At 49.1% G+C, this 25,814-nt stretch overlaps 1 protein-coding gene across 26 annotated transcripts in view; it reads right to left on the bottom strand.

Annotated features, from left to right (window-relative positions):
- The window catches only part of LOC100763521 (CUGBP Elav-like family member 4), a 281,984-nt gene that overhangs the window by 206,836 nt on the left and 49,334 nt on the right, over nt 1-25,814 (bottom strand). For all 26 annotated transcript variants that reach the window (XM_027400605.2, XM_035440235.1, XM_027400607.2 and 23 more), the window contains exon 2: nt 1,511-1,593. In XM_027400605.2, the coding sequence (XP_027256406.1) occupies nt 1,511-1,593 (83 nt within the window). The remainder of the gene's footprint in view (nt 1-1,510; nt 1,594-25,814) is intronic.

Here is a 25,814-nt window from a genome sequence, read left to right as displayed (position 1 = left end):
TCCGGCTTTTAGCCATTATGAAACTCTCCAGCAATCTCTCTCAAGCTGATGGAGGGCCTCCAATAACAATGTGGTATTTTCTATTCCATTTGGGTGGTTCTCAAATATCTATCACAATCTCCCCCCAAACAAAAGTGCCATAAACACTTTATTAATCAGCGTAAACCTTTCTGAGAAACCTTTGACTATCTTACAATATGGCTTTATGCGTCACGCACAACGTAGAGCACATTTCTGCCATCCTACAGAGGGCACCCAGAAAGTATTACTATAATATATGTGCATGTAGTCGCGCCACTAAAAAACCAACTGGGAACGGCCGCCCTGCCAAAGCCCCGCTCCACACAAAATCTGTGCGCGCCTGCATTTCCATACATTTGCATCCGCGGCTATGTTATTAAGATGACTCAGCCCCGTGCTTTGCAATCACAAACACCAAAATACAATACAAAGGCTGTCATAATGGAAGGAAAGGCCTGTGTAATTCTGCAGCCTTAATGAAAGACCTCTGAAGCAAGGGGGTGAGGGTGGGTAGTGGTGGGGAGCTGCTTCACCTCGGGGTGTGCCATTTGCTCTCATCTACCTGGTTAACCTTAGCAGAAATGGAAACGTGTGTTTACATACGGTTTGCTTGGTAAGAATGTAAACACGCAAGCCTAAGCACAGGCGTGCATACATCGAGAACACACGTGCTTCCCTGTATACACAGCGCCCACTGTATACGCGGAAACATTGCATATTTGCTTATTCTTTAAACCATGCCCACAAACACAATTTTCCATTTATCTTTAGATGCTCAGCGGCTGTATATTTCCTAACCCCCCAAACCCAATCTCTCTGAACCCACAGGAGAGACCGCGCAGACCCTTGACCCGAGGGACACTTCTTATTTTATGGTGATGAACTAGCCTCGATAATAGCCACGGCTGATATCACACCCAGTTAGGGGGACCATAAATAATTCCCTTCTCCCCCTCACAGAAGCTATAAACCAGGGCCAAGGCGCGATAGTTTATCAAAGACGAGGGCTGGCTCCTTAAATAAACCGCGGTGATCTCACTCGCGGCGCCTGGGATGCGCCCCTCCCACCGCGGCCCAGGGCTCGGGATCTGCGGGTGCCGGACCCCAGCGGGGCCCAGCTGTATGCACTCGAGAGCCTGCGGAACATCCCCAGCAGTGCGCGGCTCTTAGGCCCAGGACATGCAGCGCCCCACCCCGGGCCGTGCGCGCCTTTGCCACGTCTGGGCTCCGGGCCACGGCCAAGTTCTTCCCCCGTCGGGCCTGGACGGCCGGGAGCGGCGGCGGCGGCGGCCGGCGCGCCCGTCCCAGCTCAGTGCCCACTGCCCCTGCACCCCCCCACTCCTCCCCGCAGCTCGCACTCAGGGGCTCAGCCGGACGTAGCCCGGCCGGCAGGGTCCCTGCTGTCCCCGCCCGGCGCCTCGCGGCCCGACCTCCCTAAGTCGCCCCCTGTCGGCGCGCGGCCGGCTGCGCCACGGCCCGCGCCACTTACCCCGGGCAGGGTCTTCTGCTCGTGCAGCGCGCTCTGGGCCTTCAGCGCTGACTCACGCTCGCAGTAGGTGAGGAAAGCGCAGCCTGGGAGGGAAGCAAGCGGCGACAAGGGTCAGTGGGGGCGCCCCCAGCCAGGCCCGGCCCGCTGCCGCGCCCTGCCGCCCGCCCCACTCTCCCGCCCTCCTGCTCGTCACTGCTCTCCCCACCTCGCTCTCTCCTGGGCGCTCTCTTCAGAGCTTCCCTGCCCCACGGTCTCCCGTCTGTCTGCTTCTCCTTTCTCCCGTGGCTTTTTCTATTTTGCTCCCTCCGCGGAGTCCTCCCCACTCCCCACGCCCCCCCCCCGCTCTGCCCGCGGGTCTCACTCTGTCCTTGCGCCCAGTGCTTCAGGCGTCTCTGCCTTCTCCCCACTCCTTGTCAGTGTTGTTTTTAATCAATTTCAACTCTAGCCCCTAACCTCAGAGGGGGGGCAGTTTTCCCCTTTAGATCCGTGCTTCCTTAGCTGTTACCGCCAGTGCCTCCTTCCTTGTTCTGGGCCCCTCGGCAGTGCAAGAGCCAGGGACTTTCCAAATAAAGGACCAATTTGTAAAGGAGAGCCCACCCTCAGGTCAATTGTCATAATCAAACGAGCAGGGCTGTCATATGTCCTTTGGTTTCTCTGCCCCGATTCCTGCTGTCAGATTTGTGGCGAGGGTCTTCACATACCCCTTTTCTGGAGGTTTCTGGGGCTATCAAACCCACTGAGGCCTACCCTTATTCTGCCTCTCACTACCCCACCTGCATCTTCTGTTAAAAAAAAGCCGAGGATGCTCTCCAAGGTCCTGTCCGCTTTTCCCCCTGAGCCATTGTAACACCACTGCTTGACTCTGGAGTGCTGTGTGCAGTGCAACCTGCTCACTGGAGGGCTCAATGCCCGTTGCAGGCACCATGAGCAGGAACAGAGTGTTTGGTCACAGACCTGTTTTTGAGAATTTCCCCTACTGACTAGCTTCAGGGGCCCCTTCCTCTGTCTGCAGGTGTGGCTGAATGCGGCTTGGCTCTCCTGCAAAACCAGCTGGAAGCATGGGTAAAACTGCAAAGGCCTGCTTTGGCTAAAACACTCCTGTTTAAAGCCATCCATGACCCTAGCCTAGAGAAAAGACCAGCAGGGTAGACACCTGCCTGTATGGTCTGTAGCCTCCCCTGCTCCCTCTATGCCAGACCCCATTTTCTGTGACCAGTCAGCCTAGGGTTATGTCTCCACTACCATTGCCCCCAGCCCAGTCCTTCTCATGAGTCTGATTGAAGTGGCTCCTGACTGCTCCAGTCTCTCCATGGACCACATCCTTTCCTCACTGTCCACCACAAGCCCTCTGGTTCTTCGAAGACCATTTACATCTTGAATGTCCATGCTATGTTAGACTCAGGCTCTTTCCTTCTTAGGCCTTCCAGCTGGCAGTGACTGTCTGGTACATACCTCAGTTCTAGTTATTAGACTTGTTGCGGCCACTTGATGCACAGAGTCCCCACAATATCCTCTCCAGAGCCTTATTCCCACCATCAAGTTCGTACATAATAACCTTTGTTCCTCCCCCTTTGACGTGGAAATAGATTCTGCTTCCCTATCTTTGCTGGCTGGAGACATGGCAGGAAGGGAACACATGTATGATGGGGAGAGAGAGATGGCAAAAGGAAATGGAAGCCCCAGTTCCTTTGCTGGCTCTGTGTCCTGTCAACGGGTCTCCATGCCATCCTCCTTCCCTTGGACCAGGCCCACATCACCCCTCTATCCCTCCCTCCCTCCCTCCCTCCCTCCCTCCCTCCCTCCCTCCTCCCTCCCTCTCCCTTCCTCCCTCCCTCCCTCCCTCCCTCCTCTCCCTTTTCTTCCCTCCTGGTCACTGGCAGACAGTTATTGATGGAGACACAGGCGACTGAAATAAATAGCGGTCAGAGGCCCTGTGACGTCGTCCCTCATGCTGCCTCGTGCCTTTCCCAGGGGTGTCTTTCCTCCTGTCCCCTCACCCCCTTGTTGGCCTTGTCTTCTGCCTGCTACAGAGAGGCAGCCAGTGTCTTAGCCACATGCAGGCAAGCCAGCTTGGGACAAGATCAGGGCAGGTTTGGAGAGAAGGAGGAAGTAAGAGAAGGAAGAGGAGGAAGTAACCATATTGTTTTCACAGCCCAGAAAAATAAACTAGGGATCACAGGGGAGGAAATCTGATGCTTCTGTCCAGTTTCCAGGAATTTCTTCCATTGTTTCTTTTGAGAGACCTCAGAGTTCCACTTGTGTTTTTTAGGAACCCTGTCCCAAACCCAAGTAACTCCCCCCATTTCCACCTTGGAATCTCTCTTGCCTGATTGTTTCCCTTTTGTTCACTCCCTGGCTCCCTCACTTTTTCTCATTCTTTTGAGACATCTTCTATCTTAGAGTCCTGCCCTACAATGGCTGCTTCCTCACCCTTCCCCTTCTACCAGACTGGCCTGCCTTCCTCCTTCACTGCCTTCAGGTATCCATCAGATGTGACCTCCTCCACCGCTTCTCTCAACCATCCCAGCCCCCAGCACACACCTCTCCCCTGACCCTTTGCCCTCTTTCCTTTCTGTTTGTCACCCAGTACTCTCTGACATTGATATTATTTTCTCATTGATTGGCAATCTCTGAATGCTCAGATGAGACCAGTAACTCCATGTTGTTCTGCTTCTGTTTGCTTCTCTATGCTCAGAACAAGGGCAGAGCTGCCTGACTCCCTGAGAGTTCTGAATGTCCAAACACCTTGGCTAACTTGATAGGAGTGTTATAGACAGACAGTGGTGAAAGAAGGATTACAGAGATTGTGTTTAGAGGCTGCCAAGAGCTGATTGGGCCCTGTGGATGATATTACATGCTGGACTGCCTTTGTGCTATGGGTCTGAGGTTGCTTGTGAGGGACAGTAGGAGGGTCACTGCAGGTTGCCTTTTTGCTTCATGTAGTCTCCCAGGTCAGGCCTGACAGTGCACTTTTCTAGAATTCCTTGAAAGGGCTGATACACATCTCTGCTCAGAAGAGCCCTGTTCCAGCCACAGGTCATTCAGGACTTCCCTTTTCTGAATCATGGGCTCCTTATTTGTCCTATATAGTTAACCTAGGAACAATGATCCCTCTTAGAATCGTGTAGAGAGACCTGTTAACTAGTGGTTGTTAAACAAAGCTGAATCTGAGCCTCGGGGAGCCAGCTGTGGGTATTTTCTCCCTGTTGTGATGTAGGAAGTGGGGAAGGGCTGAGCCCCTTTCTTCATCCTCTATCCTTCTACCCTGCCATGAGGAAGGCCCACCTTTACACAAAGGAACCTGGTACTTCTCCAGCCATCTCTCCACAGTTGGATTTGCACTTCACTTTCCAGCAGGAGAGATTAGTCTGCTCACTCAAGGCTTTTTGAGGAAGGCAGATATGGATAAGCTGCTCATAATGCCAAATCCAGAGTGCAAGAAAGGACTGGCTTGCACCCTGGCTGAGATGAGAGGAGATGGCGGCTTTGGTGGAGAGGGGGGCTGTAGGAGGAGAGCTTGCCCTCATAGGGTACTCTGCATAACCATAGGTTTGGGGTGGAGGCCAAGGTGGGGTCCCAGAGGCCAACCCTTATGAGATGCTGGTGAGGCTCTCATGTTTAGGAACAGAACAGAGGCACTCACAGCTCCCACCAGGACAGCTAACCATTACCTCCTATTGGTTGTTCATCATGGTCCTCAGGCTCTGAGCTGGGGTATCTTGAAGGAATATGGAGCTTGCCAGCCTTAGCCTGGCAGCTACTAAGTCAGCCAAACTCACAGCCTTAAGGTGTATAGTGGAGCCCTCAGAGTCATCCCTGCAAAGGCGCTCTGTGAATGCACAGTGCTGGTGGCAAGCAGATTTTGTCATGGAGATTTTGTCATGCACAGGATACTGTGGGTGGTCCTGTCACAGGGTTTCCACTTGGGGGCCTGGAAAGTTCTGAGAAGGGAGTGTCCTTCTGGTGGTGGGACCAGTGACACGGAGATTCCTCCTGGCCTTCAGGTGCAGCCATCCTCTCCAAGTTTCTACCCTACAAGTGTATGGTCTGATCTTTGTGTTCACAGAGGAGAGAACAACAGTCCCTTGTGTTTGCAGGAGTAGAATCTGAAAACCTCAGACATGTCCCCAAGGCAGAGATATTTCTATTTAAAAACCGTGAATACTCTATAGTCGTTAAACAGGTGAAATGAGCTGGGTGGCAGTACTAGTGCACACCTTTGATTCCAGCATCTGGGAGGCAGGGGCAGGCAGATCGCTGAGTTTGAGGCAAGCCTGGTCTCCAGAGTGAGTTCCAGGACATCCAGAGTTGTTACATACAGAAACCCTGTCTCAAAACAAACAAACAAACAAACAACAGCAACAAAACAAAACAAAAAACCCAAACCAAAAAGCTAAATAAATAAATACATACATAAATAAATAAAGGTGAAATGGTCTTTAATGTACCAACAAAGAATGCAGCATTATCAGATAGGAGAAACAAATTATGTAACAATTGACATCATGAATACACAGCAGAGATATTCCACTCGGTCACGGACTTCTCTCTACATTTATGGGCAAAGTTACAAGGAGTGGTACATGGGAGCAAGAGGTCCTAATGGGGGATGTATCCCTGTGTTGGTTTTGCCCCTTTTGTTTGGTTTGACACATGTAGACACAGACGATATTCACATATCACTTGCATAATTAACTTTCAAGAAAAAAAGATTTGTACAAAAATAGGAGAATGGAGTGAAAAGGAAGTAGATGAGAGTAGGTAAGTCAGAAGACAAGACCCATAGCCTGCATGGAGGATATAGCTGGGCATCAGCTGCCTTACAAATACACCCAAGGACGGTCATCTGTTGGTGGGACACATACCCTGCTTCCTCAGCATCTCCTCTGCTGGAACTGGGCAATACAGCTCTCATCTTTGAAGCAGCTTCTCCGCCTGATAAGCTATACGTGTAAGTGAGTTTGGTCCACAGCCTGAGTGACGGGAGTTGGTGTTTGGGGAATGGAATGCAGGATACGGTAGCTAGTTGCTCTGAGAGCATTGCCATGTCTTTTGAGATCTTCCCAGGTGTGTGACTGGAGGTGAGAAACTACCCAGGTGATTTAGAGAATCTCTGGGTGGCCATGATATTGCCTCTAATTCCCAGTGTTGATTCCCTGCCACCAGCTCACTGCTGACCTCCCGCCCTTCAAGAGTCCACACACTCTCTCATCTCCCCTTAAAACACTGAATTGAGCAGAATAGAACCCTGGTCTGTCAGAGAAGGAAGGGATTTAGAAACCATCTGGGTGGGAGTAGAGATGGAGGAAGGGCATGATTAAAGAGAAATTGCACACAGTGCCGTGTCTGCAGCTGATGGCCTCCTCAGGGCTGCAGGTGGCCCCTTATGTCTACCTGCCCACCTCTGCTGACCCACTCTGACCTGGCCCTCCCCTGGCATTCCCGACTCTGCTGTGTGCTCACTGCTCTGTCCCTGGCTCTCTTTTCTTTATATAGCCTCCTAACCTTTTCTGGCTTGCCATTTGTATTTACTCATCCCTTCTATTCGCCAATTTCATGTCTGTGTCTTTGAATAGATTGCTGCTCCGAGAAAGTGGAGACACCATCTTTGTATCTCTTGGATTGGGTGGAGGATTGAGAGACCAAGAGCATACATAGAAGAGGAGCAAGAGACCCATGACTGAGGCCTGAAGAGAGATTGGGGACCTTGGGACATAAGCGCAGGAAGAAAGGAAGGAAGGGAGCAACATGGCCTGGTCACAAGGATCCAGCCGGGAAGAGACAGGCAGATGTGGAGGCATGAACAGGAGAAGGTGTGGGCAAGGGTGTCTTCCTTTCTCTAGCAGTGCAGCCTACTGCCCACCGTGGGGCAAGGGGCATTGGTGACGCCTAGGAATGTGGGTGGAGCCCTCTCCCACATGGGAGAAAAACACAGTGCTGCAGAATTAATTGTACTGAGAGATGATGGCAGTAATTTACAAAGCCCCCGTGAGCCAGGATAAAAGGCCCTTGTCGTTGTGAAGTGAAAGAACAATTTCCTGCCCAACTCGAACAGGGCTGAAGCCTGGGGTGTAATCATCACGGAAGGAAGGCTCCCGATGTGATGGGCTCCCCCTCCTCCCCCCTCCCCGCATCCAGGCCTTGGCTTCCTACTAATTGAATTACAGAATTAGTCAGAGGAAGGTGGCCTTAGAATAGGAAGATCTGGACTTTAATAAAACATCAGGGCTTTCAGGCCTGGAATCAGTTGGCTTGGAGGAAGTAGGAGAGGGCTGGGGGTTGGGGATGATCAGAAGAACTCAACAGTCAGACTTAGGGGAGGAAGATGAGGAGGTGGAGGAGGGGGAGAGGGATCATGAATAACAAAGGGGTTTGGGGCTACATACCCATCACCTGGCTTTGCAAGCACATTAATATAAGGTCTTTAATGTAAATCAGGACTTGCTAAAACATACTGACTGGGCTGGTAAGCTGTCTGAAGATCTGTCTCAATTATGGATCTACTGAGCCTGAGCACTGCTTATGGTCTTTTGCTAAGTAAGAGTGGGCCACTCAAGAATGGCCCAGCAGGCAGGGTAGTGAGCAGGAAAACTGAGCACCGAGCCTCATTCTTGTCCTTCCACCCAACCACTGTGCCGTCTTCTTAAAACCCCTTCTGATAGTTCCTGAGACTTAAACCTTCCCAGTAGGACCATCTCCCCACACTCTCTTCTGTATCCATGTTCCATCCCTATAGTTCCTATAATTATTCCCTCTCCAAATAAAAAGACAGACATTTCCCCAGCCACAGATGGCCTCTGACTTCCTCTGGCTTCTTCACCACCTTGGTAGATTTGGAATATCCCTCTTCGCTTGGCCACTTACCTCATGACTCCATCATCTGCATAGCCTTGTGTCTTTCCAGAGATGAGCCAGCCCCCTTCCTCCAAAGACCTTCCCTAAGTCTACCAGCCTCACATCTCTTAGGATCTCTGGGAACTACCCACCTCTTTTGGCAGTTAGACTAGATCTTTGTCTACCTCTTATTTATGTGTCTGCCCAAAATGGATATACTCTACTACAGGTGCTACTTACAGGGAGAGGGGCTTTCTCCATCCAGGGCCAGGCCGATTACAATGCAGAAGATATCCCTAAACCCCAGTCTGTGGTCGAGGTGGGGTGGGGGTGGGGGCTTGCCAGGGAGCAATAAGTTTCAGGCAATAACTGGATGAAGGACAGAAGGGGTTTGAGAGATGGAACATGAAGTCTGAGAGAGTGAGCCAGGGGTGAAGCCATCCATTTTCCTCAGAGGAGGCAGTCTTGGAGTGAGGACCTTGTCACTTCACCTAGGCTCAGCCCTGCCCTCCTGAAGTCTCCTTTCTAAACCAGAAATTCCAGAGAGGAAAGTCCATGCAAGATTGTGGCTGGGATTCTGTAAAATTCAACTCAATTGCACATTGCAGAAGGAGAATAGGCTTCCCTGGAATGATAAATTTATTTCCTCATTCTCTTATCCCTTCCTGTCATGAGTGTCCTCAAGACAGAGATGACCCAGTGCTATTGTGGCTGAGACTCTCAGGGGGAACAGGACCTCCTCTTTCTCCTCTTCTGGGCAGAAGGCACCAAGAATGGCTCTGAATGAGGAGCCACAGACCTCAGAGGGTTAAGGGACCAGCTGTGGGTCCTTTGCCAAGTGACTCTCCCTGACAGTTGCCCTTGTTTACACCCAGAGCTCCAGAGAATTACATGTCTGGTGTTCTACAGCACTATGAAAAAGAACAAAAAATGTACAGCATATTGAAGGCCTCACCTCTCTTCTGGCAAGACCTTCCCAGTTCCTTGCCAGGGTTGATGACCCAGGAGATGGAGGGAATAGGGCAGTAGTATTCTAGCCCTTCCACACAGGCCTGTGGAAAAACTTGTCTGGTCATCTGACCACACTGTGGCCTCTGTTCCTGTAACCACAAGGCTGTTCCTGTGGCCTTGCTCTGAACTGAAAGTTCCTTAGAGTCCCCAGGAAAGCACAAGAGTGTCCCTATCATGAGCCATCGGGAACTGTTTCTCTGGCTATCATATGCCAAAGTGCTGTCATATCCAGAATCTTATCATTCTTGTACCTTAGAGAAGATGTGGGCTGTCATCAGCTTTTGACAGCTCAGGAGGAGTCTGGGAGAGGTACTCGAAGTGGCTATGGCAGAACAGACACCCAACATCTCTCACTGGCTCATTTGTGACTCAATTCCTATCATCTACCCCATGGGTCTTAGACAGTGTTTAAGGAGTAATATGAGTGCAGTAGATACAGAGATGCTTGGGTCACTGCATAAAAATATTCTCCCTTCCTGCCTTCTGCCCATGTCCTTCATTTGAGATAAGGGGCTCAGGGATGACCTCATCTTTTCCTTCAGGGACTTAGATAGTCAGCTAAGGTGGTCCCTGGCCTTACTTACCCCAAGGTCTTCTTAAACACCAGTGACCAACATGCCAGGACTGTTACACAGAACAGGGTTGGAGTCCAAATGCCTTCAGAACATCTATCTGGTCACATTAATGCCAGGAGAAGTTCTCTGCTAAAACCTGAAAACCAACCCTGTTCCTTTATAATTAATGTGGAGGGTAGTTTAGATCCCATTTTGAATTTTTTAAGAACAGTGTAAGGAGCCAGACTCCATCCTGTAGAGATGGACCACTGGCTCTTAGAGGCCTCCTAGCCATCACCAGACTTTAGGAGATCTCTGAGCAAATCAAGGTGCATCTTAACTGGCTTGGGGAAAGAAACCACCTCTGATATCCCTACCTATCTTGGGCATCTTCTCTTCTTCTGTCTGTGTGGAACTTGGTAGCTTTACATGTAGCCTAGTTCCTGTCTGATGTACTGATCGTAGTGACTGGGAAACATGTGGTGCCTCATTTGAGCCCCTGGTGGCCCCAGGGGGCATTGTGGGTTGCAGAGGCAGCTCAGTAGATCCCTACTATTTTGCATGGGGATCATTTTGCTGGAGTTTTCTATTGTGATTACTAGACATAGAGGTGGGGGCAATTTTCCCAAGAGAATTCCCTTCCCCACACAGAGGAAGATTGGAGTATTTTTACTTAGCTGCTTCTGAAGCTGTTACCAAACTGGCAAGCCTGAAACTCTCTGAATGCACCACAGAGACCAATCTCGGCCCTCAAGGTGCCATGTGTGTTAAGGAGAAGAAGGACAAGCTTACTTTACTCCTTTCTACCACTGAAGGAGAATAGGTCGCAGCAACAAGGCAGTGGTGCTATGAGTCTCTTGAGGGACAGAGACTAGGAAGTCACTGAGGACAGTCACACTGCTAAGGTTATCTCCCCAACAACATGTGTTCATGTCACAACTGGGACTTGACTGCCACACTCCTCCTCCAGCATGCCTTCCCTGTCCCTGAATCATTTTAAAATATTTTATTTTTATATCTATGAGTGTTTTGCATGCATCTATGCCTATACCCATGGAGATCAGAAAAGGACACTAGATTCCCTGGGACTAGAGTTACAAATGGTTGTGACCTGCCATATGGATATTGGTACTTGAACCTAGGTCCTCTTAAAGAGCAGCCCGTGTACCTGTCATGGAGCAATTTCCCCAGCTCATGTTCCTGGAATCTTCACCAGATCCTCCCATCCAAAGAGCCCAGCTAAACGTCTAGCTCTGCCATGCAGCCATCTTCAGTTTTCTTGCTCCTTCTGATTCGCCTTTGAATCAAGTTCAAATGCTTGAAAACATGTGTGTTCCAATGACTTCCCTCCAATGAGACCACAGCTGGAGGGCTGGACTCTTCATGCAGGCCCCAGCATTTCTATGGACAATTGGGTTGAACTGGTCAGAATCAGGAGGGGAGATCCTATCTCCTATCAGGAGATCCGTGTGCACTACCCTCTGCTTGCAGGGTAGCTGGGCCTAAAAGGCCCTTGGAACTGCCTGGTGAGGGGATCTAATCTCTATTTTCTTTTTTTTTTTTGGCTTCTCCCTAACAGGGTGTAAGCTACCAGAGCTTATAAGGTGTGCACGTGCTTGTGTGTGTGTGTGTGTGTGTGTGTGTGTGTGTGTGTGTTTGTGCATTTGTTTGCCTCTCTCTCCCTGTGTGTGTATGTATGTGTGTATGTCTATGCCTGTATATGTGTCTGTGTGCCTCTCTCTCTCTCTCTCTCTCTCTCTCTCTCTCTCTCTCTCTCTTTCTCTCTCTCTCCCATCTCTCTCCTCTGTGTGTGTTTGTGTTTCCCCGCCATGGTGTGTATGCTCACATGCCTGTCTGTCCATCTATGCCTGTGTGTTTGTGCATCCCCCATGTGTGTCTATGCCTGTGTGTGTGTGTGTGTGTGTGTGTGTGTGTGTGTGTGTGTGTGTGTGTATGTGTGTGTTGTGATATGCATCTGCAAAGCAACAATAAAAATCACAATCTCCTGGCAGGTCACAGTCTAGATCTTCACAGAGGGTGGCTTTTTCACTTACTCTGTTATTTAAGCTGCTCCCTTGGCTTGATTTTGATTTTCTCCTAATGTCAACTAGACAAGCTCACCCATAGGTATTTAGTGATATTTAACCCAAGGGCAGCAATAAGGGAGGGGTCTGAAGATGTGACCAGATTGCTGGACCACAGAGTCTCTCCTTATGGCCTCAGAGCCTGTTTGAGGGACCAGTCACATTTTCAGAGAGGAGTGTGACCCTTGGGCTTGGGCTAGAGCATTCCCAGTTCATCCTCAAAACTGCTGATCCACAAGGGTGTGGTGGGACAGAGTCCAGCACTCAGCTCCATTTCTTCTCTTCATTCACTGCTCACATAACCAACACAGGGAAAAAGAAAACTGAGCCAACAAATCAGTTGGCTTTTTAAAAGAACCAATAAGCCACGTGACTAGGAGGAGGGCTGACATTTCTGTATGGAGTGACACAATGCTCTAATCAACTCACAACCATTTATTGGTCATACACAATTTTCAGATGGTGGAAAGCATACCTACTGCTTTACAGGAGTCCCTGGATAAACACCAGTAAGTCAGCTGATGAGTGTATGACAAATATATCCTGTGAGTCAAGGCTTGCATAGAGCCTTTAGTTGGTAGAGGACAACAGTGAATACTCCCTCATATTTGATTACGTGTTGGTTTTTTGTTAAGTGCTTTACATGGACTGTCACATTTGACATAACTCTATAAACTAATAGGGTTATCATCCCATTTAACAGAGTAGGAAACTAAGGCAATGGAAAGTTAAAGGTGTTGTGGCCAGGCCCATGGCAGCCAGTGCATTCTGAATGCTGCCTGGCCCCTGGAACCTTTATTCCCAGCCTATGGTGGCCTTGAGGGAAGCATGCGTTAGGACAATGCAGTACAGGTACAGAGACAAAGCAGGTGAGTTGGATAAGGTTTGGAGACTGAAAGAACATCAGTCCTGTGAAGCTTTCTCCAGACAACTTTGGCTTCCTTGCTTTGCACTCTCTGTCTTTCCTTCTTCTCTTTTCCCTCCCTTTCCTCATTTCCTCTTTCCTACCCTCTGTTCCCCATTCTTGTTTGTTTCTTTTCTATTCTTTTCCCTCATCTTTCGCTTCCTTTTTTTGGCTCACAACTTAAACCCCATATTCTCTATTGTACTCTCATATGCTCATTGCTCTCCTGACTACTCCAGGCACTTTCCCCATGACCCAGCCTTAGCATAGACCTGGAGGTTCCTGTGAATAGACAGCTGAGTATTCTGGGAAAAAAAAACCACCTGACCCCTATTGTCCTAGCATCCTTAGGACATCTGAAGTCATGGAAAGGGCTGCAAGTTTTGCATAGTAGATCAGATCTTGACAGTAGCTTGTTTTAGGAGCCTCTGAGTAGTTTATGTAATATGTGCATGGACAGGCGATAATGATACTTACCTGCTGGGGTAGTAGGTGAGCAGAGTCCCTAGGATGTGATGAATTGGGGAGGGTATTGATATTACCGTTATTGTCAGTAGTTATGGCTATGATATGATGTTAGCTATTCCCCATGGTGTGAAAATGACTTTAGCTCTCAGACCGTCTGCATCCCTGCATTGGACCTGCACATGTCACTCAACTGAACCCTATTCCCATCTATGCTCCCCAGAGCAGGAGCCCTGCATGTCTTTCTGCACAACCAGCTTGTGTGCAGCTCAGAGCGATCTTGGTTTGCATTGAGAATCTCAGATGCAAGTGTGTTTTGTTTACCTTCTGTATCTAATATGCTAACGACAGGAGGCTGTAATGAGCTGGCAGGGAGCAGGATGACAAAGAGCTAGAGCTTCATGCTTCCCCAAAGAGGCACTGTGGTGTCAATTGTTTCTTTTGTGAGAGGAATTTTCAAGACCTGGGAAGGTAGGCTGAGAGGGAAGGAGAGAGGAAAGTGGGAGTATTTCAGAGAGTGCTTAGAGGAGTGGTACAGGGTTCTGGCCACCTTGATAAGGGACACTTGGATAGGGTGAGGAGCTCCAGAGGGTGTCTATGGGAGAGCAGGAGGAACGGATGCCCACCTTGGATCCTCAAGAGGCTTCTATGAGCTCCATGATGGGGACCAGCCCCATGGACACTTATCTGTCCTGCCTCTACAGGGCTGGGCTACAGGGCTGGGCCTGAGGCAGAAGCACAGAAAGAGGGGTAGACAATGGTCTACAAGAGAAGGGTGCATGGAGGCCTTGACCAAGCTCCTGATGGGTAAATTGCTGCCTTCAACAAGTCAGTGAATTTTTTGGACCTTAGTTTCCTTTTCTGTGAAATGAGTTTGGTAAATTCCTGCTTAGGAATCCAGGTCTCTAGGATCAATGAATGAATGTGTGGGGATGAGGAAGGAACAGCATGTATGCACCTCTCTTATAGATGTGCCATCTTATAGATGAGGGGAAGGCTACGTGTGTAGGTCAAGGCTGAGCAATCACTCCAAGACAACAAGATAACCAGGGATCAGATCCTCTCCTGTCCTTGGAGATGAGTGGGAAATATCAAGAGATTGGAGAGCCCAGGGCAACCTGAACCCGAAGTAGGGGCAGCAAGTTCATACAATTAGCATGAGAGATCTCCAACTGTGTAGGCAGAAGACTGCATCCACAGATGGGGACTATTTCCATGGCTTGCCACCAAATGGAAGACAACAGGGGAATAAAAGCATGTGTGGACATATGGCTGCATCCAGCCAGGCCTTCTGCCCTTTTTGGGTGGATAATGGGCAGTGGCTTGAGTGACAGGTCTGAGATACTCATGTGTTCATAGAGGTGTGGAGGGCTTTGTTCTCAAAATGAGTGAGGGGGTGAGAAGGATTAGGGCTGAGAAGAGGTTTTGTAGTATCCTGAGCCAGTGAGTTGTGCCAGTCAAAACCACCCCTAGGCCTCATGTTTTTGTCATGCAATGGGTCTGATTTTCCCAGCTGCTCTGTCTTTTTCTCCTCGAGTCTATCTTTTATCTTGGCTCTCTAACACACTTTACTTTGTCTTGGCTGAGAGATCATACCCTCTGGTCAGGAAAGCCAGCTGGATGGCTGAGGCCAGCAAAGGTAGGGTGGAGATGGCTGCTGGCTGCTCCTCCCTGGACTTTCTGTTAATGGGCAGCTGTGTGCCATGGCCAAGGCTGACCACATGGACTCCACATCCAGTTTTACACAACCTTGAGGTTTGGGACTGATCTCAGTGGTGTCTGACCGTCAGGTAAAGCCAATGGAGAGCTAAGGGTTCAGGGCTGCAGTACATGAGGGTGGGGGTGTGTGGTAAAAATGGTCTGTGTAGTACCTAGTTGGGAATAGATTCAAGGCTGAAGGCAGAAATTGGGGTGAGAGGCCAGGTTGGGTCCTCTACCAAGACCCTGATATCTGGGACCCTGGCCTGTTAGCGTGTAAATCTCTAGCAAAGAAGCAGATTGTTTTGTGGACATTCCAGCAACTGTTGGCAAGAAGAAGGAATCAAAGCCTGGGATTTTAATTCTACTTCCTCAGGTGGCCACATGGGACCAGATAAAGCATCCCATCCCTGAGGTCTGCTACTCAATAAGGGCTCAGGGGATACTGTTTGCTCAGCTCTGGCCTGGAGAGGGGAAGAGAGGTAGAAGGTTGTAGACGTGCATCTCAGGGAGTGGCTGTGGACAGACAGAACATTGAAGGAGGCCATGGCTCAGCGCCCATGGTGGGTGAGCAAGCTTCAGTCAGCTACAGAGGAAGAAAGGATGGGGAACGTCATCAGGGGAGTTTTTCTGGAGGCAGAAGCACCACCCAAATGCTTAACAAAGAGGAAGTAGGAATGGCTGGGACGGCGTGTAGAGCATGACTTTAGGAATTCAGTGCTGTGCTGACCAGTATGGGGTTAGCCCACCCTTCTTCTCTGCTCCCTTTCCCCTTCCCCCTCCCTTTCTTCTTGCCCTCTCCTCTCTTACCAAGGTTCTGTTCTGGGGCAAGGAGCAAGGTACAGTAGGAAGGGAAGAGGCACCAGGGACTGAGCAAGAAGCAGCAAAGGAGGGCAGCTCACGTTTTTGTGCCATGGTCTCTGCTGCTCAGGCTGCCTCTGCCTCCCATGGCCAGTCCCCCCCATGAACCTTCAGCCACCAAGCCGCCCATTTTTTGTCTGCAGGTCTATATATAGATGGAGAGGCACACTCTGGAACTGTATTTGATGTAGCCCTCTGGACTCCAGCTAACTTTTGGGGAGTAGTTTTCTTGGGAGCCTGCCAGTCCAATTCCTCCCTCGTGAACACTAATTACCGCACAGACCTTCTCCATGAAATCGGTGCTGAAGCCATTTCCATCCAGGCGGCTCTCCAAGACGAAATTTTTCTACTGGGAACCGACAGCCGCAAATAAACCTACCATCTACTTAGCAACGGGGAGAGCAAGAGCTGGCGGGAGGTGGGGAGGGAGGAGGCAGCGCTGGGAGAGTGGGAGGGAAGGAGAGAGGGAGAGAGAGAAGGGAGGGCTTGCCTTCTCCCTCCTGTTCTTCAGTTTTCAGAAAGGATGCAATCATCTCTCCCCAGGAAGGTGGTACAGAGTGGATTATAAGACAGTGTGGCGGCTCAGGATGGGGGCTCAGGCACCCACAAGGCCATTTCCTGCTCCTGATTCTTGAGCTTGGCCAGACCCTTCTCAGTGCTACTGGACACTGAGGCAGTCCCTTGTTCAGCCTGTGCTTTATTCTCTCCTTCCCCTTTCTAGCCTTTGTCATAGCCCTGCAGGTCTGCTCCATCCCTTGCTCCTTCTATCTGGCCAAAGGGTGGTCTCCATCTCTATGTCTGGAGAGGGCACTCTCATCAACTAGGACAGGGTATTAGCCTGCCTCTGCTGGACAGCAGTCCCTGAACTATTCATTCTGACCTCATTAGGGCTGTACTGCAACCTAACTGTAGAGTTGACCCTTCCCTCGTTGCTTCCAAATAGAATTTGTGCATCAGCTGTCCCAAGAAGGGGGAACTAGATGGAGGAGCTTCAATTGCCAGGTGGGGTTGGTATGTCACCATACACTTGTGAATAGCTGCCATTTATCCTAGTTTGCAGAGGATGAGCCCGAGGTTCTGAGGAGTTACCAGGAATGTTCCTAACAACTTGTAAGTAGGAAACAGCAGGGCCAGGCTTTCCCTTGGTGAATCTATGTCCAAACTCAGTGGTTGCTAGGTGGTGGTACATAAGTCCCTTTTTTTTTTCCTGCTACCATCTGCCTCAAAGGTCAGCTCTTTGATGCAAGAGCACTTACAGTCAAAGAACAAACAAGAAGGTTTCATTTCCCTAGAAGGCTTAGGGCAGGTGTAGTGAGCTCTTATGACTAGTGGCCACTTGCCATTTCTGGCTCAGCAGCCAACAAACCTGAGTGGCCTTGGTTACTGTGCTGGATCATGGCGACAGTAACAGTGTCATCCCATCAGCAGAGAGCTTCCATCTTCTTTGGAAGAGCCTCTAAATGCCCATCTGTGTTTTCAAGGGTTCCACACGAGGGTCTTAGCTCATCTCTCCCAGAATCCTAATTGTCTGTCATGGGGTCTAGTGCCACCATCTTTGCTGTTGAGGCTTGATGAATGCCTTTCTTTCCCATTTCCTCAGCCACCAAATGGGCAGCTCCTATCTTGGCCTCACTGATGTGTGTGGGGGCTTCAGGTAGCAGGAAAGCACTGAAATCATGAACTCTTATCATGGGTTAAGACTTGAGCTTAGATTTCCTCTCTAGCAAGAAGCATTTAGGAGGAGACACTCTCAAGAGGGCCAGCAGAACAGCCTCCAGAGAATCCTTCCTGGGACAAGGGGAGGCCAGGACTCCTGGGAGAACTTCCTATTAAAGGAAGCTTGGGTTAGAGATCCTGGAACTATGTGTCTGAGGGCAAGCTCCATTCCCCTCCTAGACACCTGTGGCTTTGGTCACAAGGTGGGGAGTGCAGCTGGATCAGTAGATTTAGGCGGCCTTTTTGTGGAACTGGCTTGGGTATTAGTTAAAAATGGGGCACACAGTGCTTGGCTCTGTCCCCTTTGAGCTGGGTGATCAGGGCTACACTCACTCTGGTTTATGTGGCCTGAGAGCTCTTTCCTTTTGGAGTGCTGAGGACAGGCTGGGAACATGTGCAGACGCTAGACAGCACCCATCTTGGATACACACGATAGACCAGAGTTGGCTTTTTGTAACATGGATAGTCCTAGTCACAAATTGAAACACTTGCCTTGTGCTTGGGACATGGCTGAGTATTATGTACAACTTTCATTTAGTTCAGAAATTCTGTCCTTATTTGTATATCCATGAACATCATATGGAGGGTGAGAAGCAGGGTGCTGCCAGGGTAGAGTCATGGGTACCAGTTGGCATCTACAAAGTTAGTTCCCAGAGTCTGGTTGAAGTGCCAGGCTTCTTCTTACTCAGGATGGGACACTTAGGGGGTTAGAGGATGTGTCACCGGCCAAGTGGCAAACTGTCCCCATGGAATGAAGTCCCTATATAGCTACTGTCAGTTCCATCACTAACTTCAATGGTCTATCTTCATTGTTGACATTGCTTGATTTGGAATGGCTTTGGGAAACACACCTCTGGGTGAGCCCATGAGGGTGTTTGCAGAATTTAACTGAGGAGGAAAGTAAGCACTACTACCCAGGGGTTGGGGCTCTGGACTAAATGAAAATGGGAAAATGAGAAAGCAAAGAGAGCTTCAGCCTCACTTCTCCTGTTCCTTATTGCAGATTCAGGGTGACCAGATGCCTCACTCTCCTGACACCGCAGCTAGGGCTGACACACTGCCACTCCCATGATGAGCAACAACCTCAAATAATGAGCCAAAACAAACCCTTCCTTCCTTAAGTTGCTTTTGCCCGGAATTTTGTCAAAGCAGCAGTAAGATTAACCAATAAACTAACTTAAGTCTGAATGGCTTTGTTTAGTTGAGCTCTACAAGCCTGATGACTTGGGCCCACCCTCAGCACCTGGAAGTTGTCTGCACTCCACACATACTTCCTGAATCAAATCTGAAGAGTGAGTGCTTCTTCCCTGCCTAAATTCCTGAAGCATTTTCTTTAGAAAGCCTCTAAGCTTCCTTCAGTAGAGTTAATCTGAAAGGATCACATCAACTGTAGGGCTTCTTAGAGGGAAGCCTGGCAGTGGTACATCTGTCCTGACTAGAGTTCATATACAGAGAGATCTGAGGGCCAAGACCTCAGGGCAGTTACTGTAGAGTCCAAGCCTTTCCTGCCTAAGGTAAGAGTCCTCCTCCTTGAAGCATCTTTCCATTGGCTGGTAGGAGGCAATGCCATGAGATACGTAGGAATTTAGTATTAGATAGGCCTGGTTTCCATTCTGGGCTGTTCCAGTTTCTGGCTATGTGTTATCAGGCAAGTCCTTTGACCTCTCTCTGAGCCCTACTTTCCAAATCAAACATAGGTATTTGTGGCATTACTGTCACAGGTCCAGTACAATGACAAGGCATGAGCATGTGTCCCATTTGCTGTGCCATAGAGCAAGGATATTTTACAGACTGCACCCTTTCCCAGCCCTATGAGCTGCAACAAGGTAAGTATTTTCTGTAGGACAGGAGAGTGATTACTAGTTCTAGTTCTCGTGGGCAGATTCTCCTTCAGGAATTGTAGATCATTGAACAAGCTAATCTACATGGAGCCTTAGCCCTTATTTGTTCCTCACCCTCCCATCTCCACCCCTGCACCACGCCCCTATTCTTTGGGCATTCTTGATCCTTCTTTCAGGCAGGCAGCAGAACAGAGAAACAAATCAAAGTTGCTTTCACGTCTTGAAGGCAGTGATGCTCCCTTGAAGTGATCCCTTGCTTCCCATTTCCCACCCCAATAACTCTTGTATATGGAGTGTGAAATAATTAACAGTGGCAAAAATAATTCAGGAAACAAGAAGAAACTAATTGTGTAGGCTTGTTTTGGGAGAACACAGCTGAAGAACAACAAAAAAATCTCACTGTGTGGGGAGAGGTGTGCAGGCTCATCAGGTCCTTGCAAGCCAAGGCCGGAGATGGGACGGCCAGCTAGAAATTCCTCCGGGATACCTTCTTCATCTCTGTCTCTCCATGAAACATTGTTCATGCTACAGCCAGGACAGATGCTCCTCGTGGGTTCTGAGGTGATATCCTTAAACATATTTGGTGTTCTATACTCCACATTGCACCATCCAAGAAGCAGATGGAGAGGGAAGTCTGGTCACCTGGAGCAGACGTGTGTGGTCTTCTGGGAACTAGCTTCATCCCTGAACTTGAAGGGGAGGCAGCTGGCGGGCCTCCCACCCTCATGGGCCCGGAAGGCTCCTCTTCCCTTTCTTGCCTGCCTACCTTCACTACCCAGACTGCCAGCCCCAACAGACGCCTACTGAGCATCAGTCCCGTGGCTTGGGCACCATTAGAAGGTGTTGCAGTTCTTTCCGGGAAAGGGGAAGTCATCCTCAGACTCACACACTTTTTTGATCTTCTAACTTTGGGAAGTTTGCTTCCTCCTTCTACTCTTTCTATTTCCCTCTCATCCTCCACCACATTTGCTCTTCTCTTCCCAGCTAGCAAGAATGTGCAGAAGAGGCCCCTGTTTCCAGTGTGGAGGCAGTGAGATTGGAAAGACAAAATGGATTGCTGGCCCAGGGTTGTGGTTACTAGGAAGGTGACTCAAGGCTGGCTCCCCATCCTCTGTTCATTCTTGCTTTCCTTCCCCTGCTGTACAACATGTTTCACCTCTTCAGGCATCCACTGTGGATCCTGGTAACCACCATAGTCCACTCTGTCTTGGGTGAGATCCTGACTCTCATGAATAAGCTCAGGGCACAGGATAGTGAGAAGGTATCTGCGGCCTGCCTGCCTTGGCCACAGTTTTTCCTCTCTGTGCTCTCCCTTTATGCATGGAACATTTGTTTTTATACAAAGGTTTACAAGTTTTTTTGGGGGGGCAAACATCTGCCTGCTGTTTACTTGATTATCTTGTCTGGACTATTACAATTACCTCTGAATTTGTCCCTTCACTTTCAGCATCTCAGTCTCAGGCCATCACTGCAACTGTCCTAAGGCCAAGTTCTGAGCTGTCATTGTGCTTGTTTTCAAAACTTCTGTGACTTTACATTTTCTCTAAAATCAGCATACACTTCTCAGGGAGCTGGCTTCTTGTGTGACATCACTATCGACCATCCTCCACACTCAAACCTCAGTGTTAAAGGGTTATTTTAAATTTGTCCCCTTGGAAACAAGACAACTCTTCCAGAGCCTACATGGGCTATAACTGATTATCTACTCTCCTCACCCTTTCGGGCTGATTGCATTGGGAATCAACATGGCTCCCATATGGCTCTGAAGCCACTATCGCTTAGCTTGCTCTCAAGCATGTTGCTGGCTACATATGGGGTTAGGGCACTTGGTGTCATCTACACATATCCAACCTGTTGGGTCCAGCCACCCAGAGGTCATCAGAAACCTGGGAACTTTACATCCCTTCCTACTCATTCTATACCACACCGGTCTTACAAGTGGCTTCTGCTCCACCCTGTCCATGTCCCTGCCCCTGTCCTTGTTTGACACTCACTTTCATCCCCAGAGTCTGTCTTTCCTATGGGAAACATAGGAAAGGGGACATGACCCCTCCTTTCTAGCTTTTTCAGGTGGCCCGTCCTTTGCTCTCTGATCTGACTAAAATCTGGTGCTGTGATTCTGAGGCAGAATAGCCAGGTGAGGTTCGATCTGGGGTCTTTGAAGGCCAGCCTCAGGCAGGGGAAGTCAGGAGAGCCAGAGAAGATTCTGGCAAACTCCAGGAGGAGGAAGAATTATGTCTGCACCATCAGTCTGGAGTCAGCACCTTGGGTAAACAGGGGCAGAGGGCAGGTGGGGTGGGGGAACAGGGCCTAGAGTGGGAGGCTGACTCCCTGGAGATTGGCTCCTATGGGCCATTTGCTCTGCTAATTGCCTGACAGCATTGCAGGGCAGGTGTCCAGGTCTTGGGCTGTGATCTCATCACATACTCGGCAGCTGAGGTCCTCTGTGGGGCAGGGATGGAGTGATATGCTTGGGAGATGAGTGTGGAGCACACTCCTACCTCCTGTTGGGCTGACGGATGGCTCCAGGTAGACACTGATAGTGCTCGTCTGTTCTGCTGGCTGACAAATGCCACAGGTGCAGCTACAGGGGACAGAGCCAGCTGCTCTGATCATATCTCTGAATATGCAACTCAAGGTCATGCTGTGAGTTCCAGCCGTCTAGTGGATGGAGGATTGAGAGCCCCTTTGCTGCCATCAGTTGGTGTTCTTAGCTAACCACCTCTCCCCGGCTGGGGAAACAGGATGGGAGCTAGCAGGGCCTTATTTCTCTGGCCAGGCCAGGTTAATGCATGTGCCAACAATCCCAAGACAAAAAAAAAACATAAAACAAAAAACAAACAAACAAAAAACAACACCTCTGCTGTCTGCATCTCATCTGTCCTGAGGTCCCCTCCCTCTGGCCAGCTTATTCTTCTGCCTCCTGGGATTTCTGCTTACATTGTTTCTGCTCTATTGTGTCTTTTGAACTGGAAATCCCATCCTGACTGCTCTGGCATAACACCAGCCTCCTTCCCACAGCTGGTCCAGCCATCAAAATGGACCTAGGTTTGCCTTTCCCAAGTTCATTCGTGCCAACACTAATATAATGAAAGAATATTATCAGTTTTATATCCACCACCTCCAATTAAGTTTTGATTAGCACCTGCTAATCTATACTTGTCTAGAGTAAATCTAGAAGATATCATTTTCACATGGGTGAAATGAACAGTTACAGTATTGAGAGTTTTGAATTCTGCAAAAAGCACCATCAAGTGCAGACTTCTTTATAGCAGGTATCTGGACGTGTTGGAGAATCATGCATGTTGGAGAAAAATTCAGGAATCGACTTCTGAGTTTCTAACATCTGTCTGTTGGTTGACTCAAGACTTGTTCTGTCTTAGCCTAACCTTTGACATTTGTATTAATGAAATAAAGCCTATTGGACATGTGGCTCCTATGATTAGTGGGAATATACCTGCCACACAGCAGTCAGTGTGGAGTTATATACTGAGTCAGTGGGAGAACTTGAGATAGAAATGTTAGCCTAGTAACTTACAAACAGTAAGAAGATATCTACTGTATTAATAAGCAATTCCACTCTAGGTATGTCCTGAAGAACTAAAGGTATATTTCTCGATGAATATTTGTATATGATTACTCATGGAAATGCTATTAGCAGCAAACCCCAAATGGAAACAACCTACATTTTCTTCAGTTGGTGAGTGGATAAACAAGATATGGTACCCATACAATGGAATATTATCCACAATAGAGAGATAATTCTAGTGTATGCTATAACAGAGATGAACACAGAAACATTATGTTCAGTAAAAAAGCCAGTCACAAAAGTTCTCATAGTGTATGAACCCACCTTTGTGAAACAACAAGAATAGGTAATTCCTTAGAGACAAAAAGGAATCTCGCGGTTGCTAGGGACAGAGAGGGGGTTGAACTGTTGTGTGGTTAATCTCTAAATTGTAGCACTGCCGATTGAAGGCAGTACCTATAAGAAAGCAAGGAAACTCACAAGACTGGGGAGCTCAGAAAGTTACTAGACTCACAAGGTTGGTGATGAGGTTATATGAACAATGGACAATTTGCTGGGGAGAAGAAGTCTCCAGGGGAGCTGCCTGCAAGCAGTTCAGGGAGCTCCACAGAAGTGGCTTGCACGAGTAGTTAGTTACCCATGAGGGGGCTGGAGTTTTTTGTGATGCAGCTGCTTTTGAGTCACCCATGTTCATGTAAGTAACTTCAGTAAACTCATTGGTTCACCAACCTGGACTTGGGTGGAATCTGTTCTTTGATCTGTAATTAGTGGGTGCCTTAGCAGGATGAATAGGCATTTGATCACACACACCCAAGGAAAAACCATGCAAAGGGTATATAGTTGTTTGATGGAGTAAGGGAAAGGTTTTGGAACATGATAGAGGTGATGATTGCCCAACAAGACAGTACTGCATATCACTGTACTGTATGCTTTAAAATGGTTTCAGAGGTAAAGAAAAGAAAACAATGGGAGAGATGAACAACTAAAATTCAGAAGCATCATTTCTATCCCTCATGTGACCTGGAATATTCCAGCCTCATTCTTTTGTGCATCCCAGCCATGTCCAGCTGATCAGACTGCTGCAGGGACACTGCCCTCTTCCTAACAAGCTGGTTTGGGTCCACTGTCCCCAAAGGGCTCCTTGCATTTGGATGTCTTGGCTCTGAGCTCTCTAGTTCCTCCAGGCTTCCTAGGTGACTCCAGCAGGTGTTCTACAGCCACAAGTATCTCTCTTGTTAATACAGTACTGTAGTAACCACCCTGATCTCTGGTCCTCCAGAACCTGCGGAGCCCCTTCATGAACTGGATGCTGACAGCCAGCTTCAGCTTGCCAAATGAGGCTTGACTGGCTGTTGTCCCTGATAGGCCTTCCAGTGTGGTCAGAAGGCCACACATTACATTGCCAAAGTCCCTTCCCTGCATCTAGCACATTACTGTTTTCTCCCTGGGGTTCGGCTCCATCTTTGAGCTCCTAGGCTCCACTGTGTAAACATTACCTTCTCCTCCAGGCATTTCTACTTGGTTACCAACACCTTGCTCCCCCCCAGCATCTGCCAAAGATGCTCAAGAATGCATATCAGTAGGGAGATTGGGCCCAGGAATAAGATAGGGTGGCATGAAAGAGATGATGTGTAGGACTTAAGTTTTCTGGTTCCTTCCAGCTCCCTTTGAGAAACTGCCAGAGACCCTGGGTCTTTGACTAAGGTACCACTTAATCTTTCATCACCCAACTCCTAGTCACTATCCTCCTGACTTGAGGGCACCACTCTGTAAATATGTGTTCAGTGGTGAATGATGACTAAACAAAGGGAGCAGATGGCTTCAGTGGGAACAGCTCACCAGTTTCTTCTTTCTCTGAGAACGCTATATGTTTAGGTAGCTTGTCACTCACTCATCTTCCTTCCAGCAGGCCAGTGTCAGTGGCCTTTAAGCAGGCCCACACTTTGGGTTGCTCAGGAGAGTGTGTGAGTTGTATGTCATTTGCCACAATAGTGCCATGGGATGGGGTCTGGGTCTCCCCTTCAGTGTGTCCACCACTGTCAGCCTTAAACGCTGCTGTGGGCCACATGCTCTGCTCTCCAGACTGGGCTCTAGAAGAGTCTCTGACTTGCCCTATCTTCCTTCTCTAAGCTCAAGGTGACTGCTTTGATTAGCATACCCACTTGATACCTTCTTTCTCCTGCGATTGGCCACCCAGGTGTGAATCCCCAAAAGGGTGTGCACACCTGGTAGGCAGGAGGCCAGAGGTATTGTGTTCTGTGCTGTGTCCACTTAGCAGCCAGTACTCTGAAAATGTCCCTGGATAAGAAAGAAACTGGACTCTGAGAGAGGTATTGGGTGCTCTTTCTCTTAGCTCTCTCTCTTTTCCTTCCTTCCCTCCCTCCCTCCCTCCCTCCATCCCTCCCTCCCTCCATCCCTCCCTCCATCCTTCCGTCCCTCCATCCCCCTCCCTCCCTTCCTTCTCTCCGTTCCCCTCCTTCCTTTCCTCCCTTTCTTCTTCCTCCCACTTCTTCCTTTTTCTTTTCTTTTTTTTCTGAAGAGAAACAAGCTTCAGCATCCCCACCCACTTTGTAAGTACTTTGACAAATGAATTCTCTCCTGCCACGCTTACCCTAAGCAGGGCATCTGTCACTTTGGAAGGCACTGTTTACAGCCCTCCAGACCTTTCATGCAGTGTCAGCGGCTGTGGGTGGGGGTGCTGGAGGGGTAGTGTGGCTGACTTCAGTTCATCAGATCCAGGATTTAAAAACAATAAAAAAGAAAGCACGCGCGCGCGCGCGCGCGCGCGCGCGCGCGCGCGCACACAC

This window comes from Cricetulus griseus, chromosome 2 (assembly GCF_003668045.3).
Source record: "Cricetulus griseus strain 17A/GY chromosome 2, alternate assembly CriGri-PICRH-1.0, whole genome shotgun sequence".
Taxonomy (NCBI): Eukaryota; Metazoa; Chordata; class Mammalia; order Rodentia; family Cricetidae; genus Cricetulus; species Cricetulus griseus.
The sequence above is the reverse complement of the archived record's forward strand: the minus strand, read 5'-3'. Positions and strand labels throughout refer to the sequence as shown.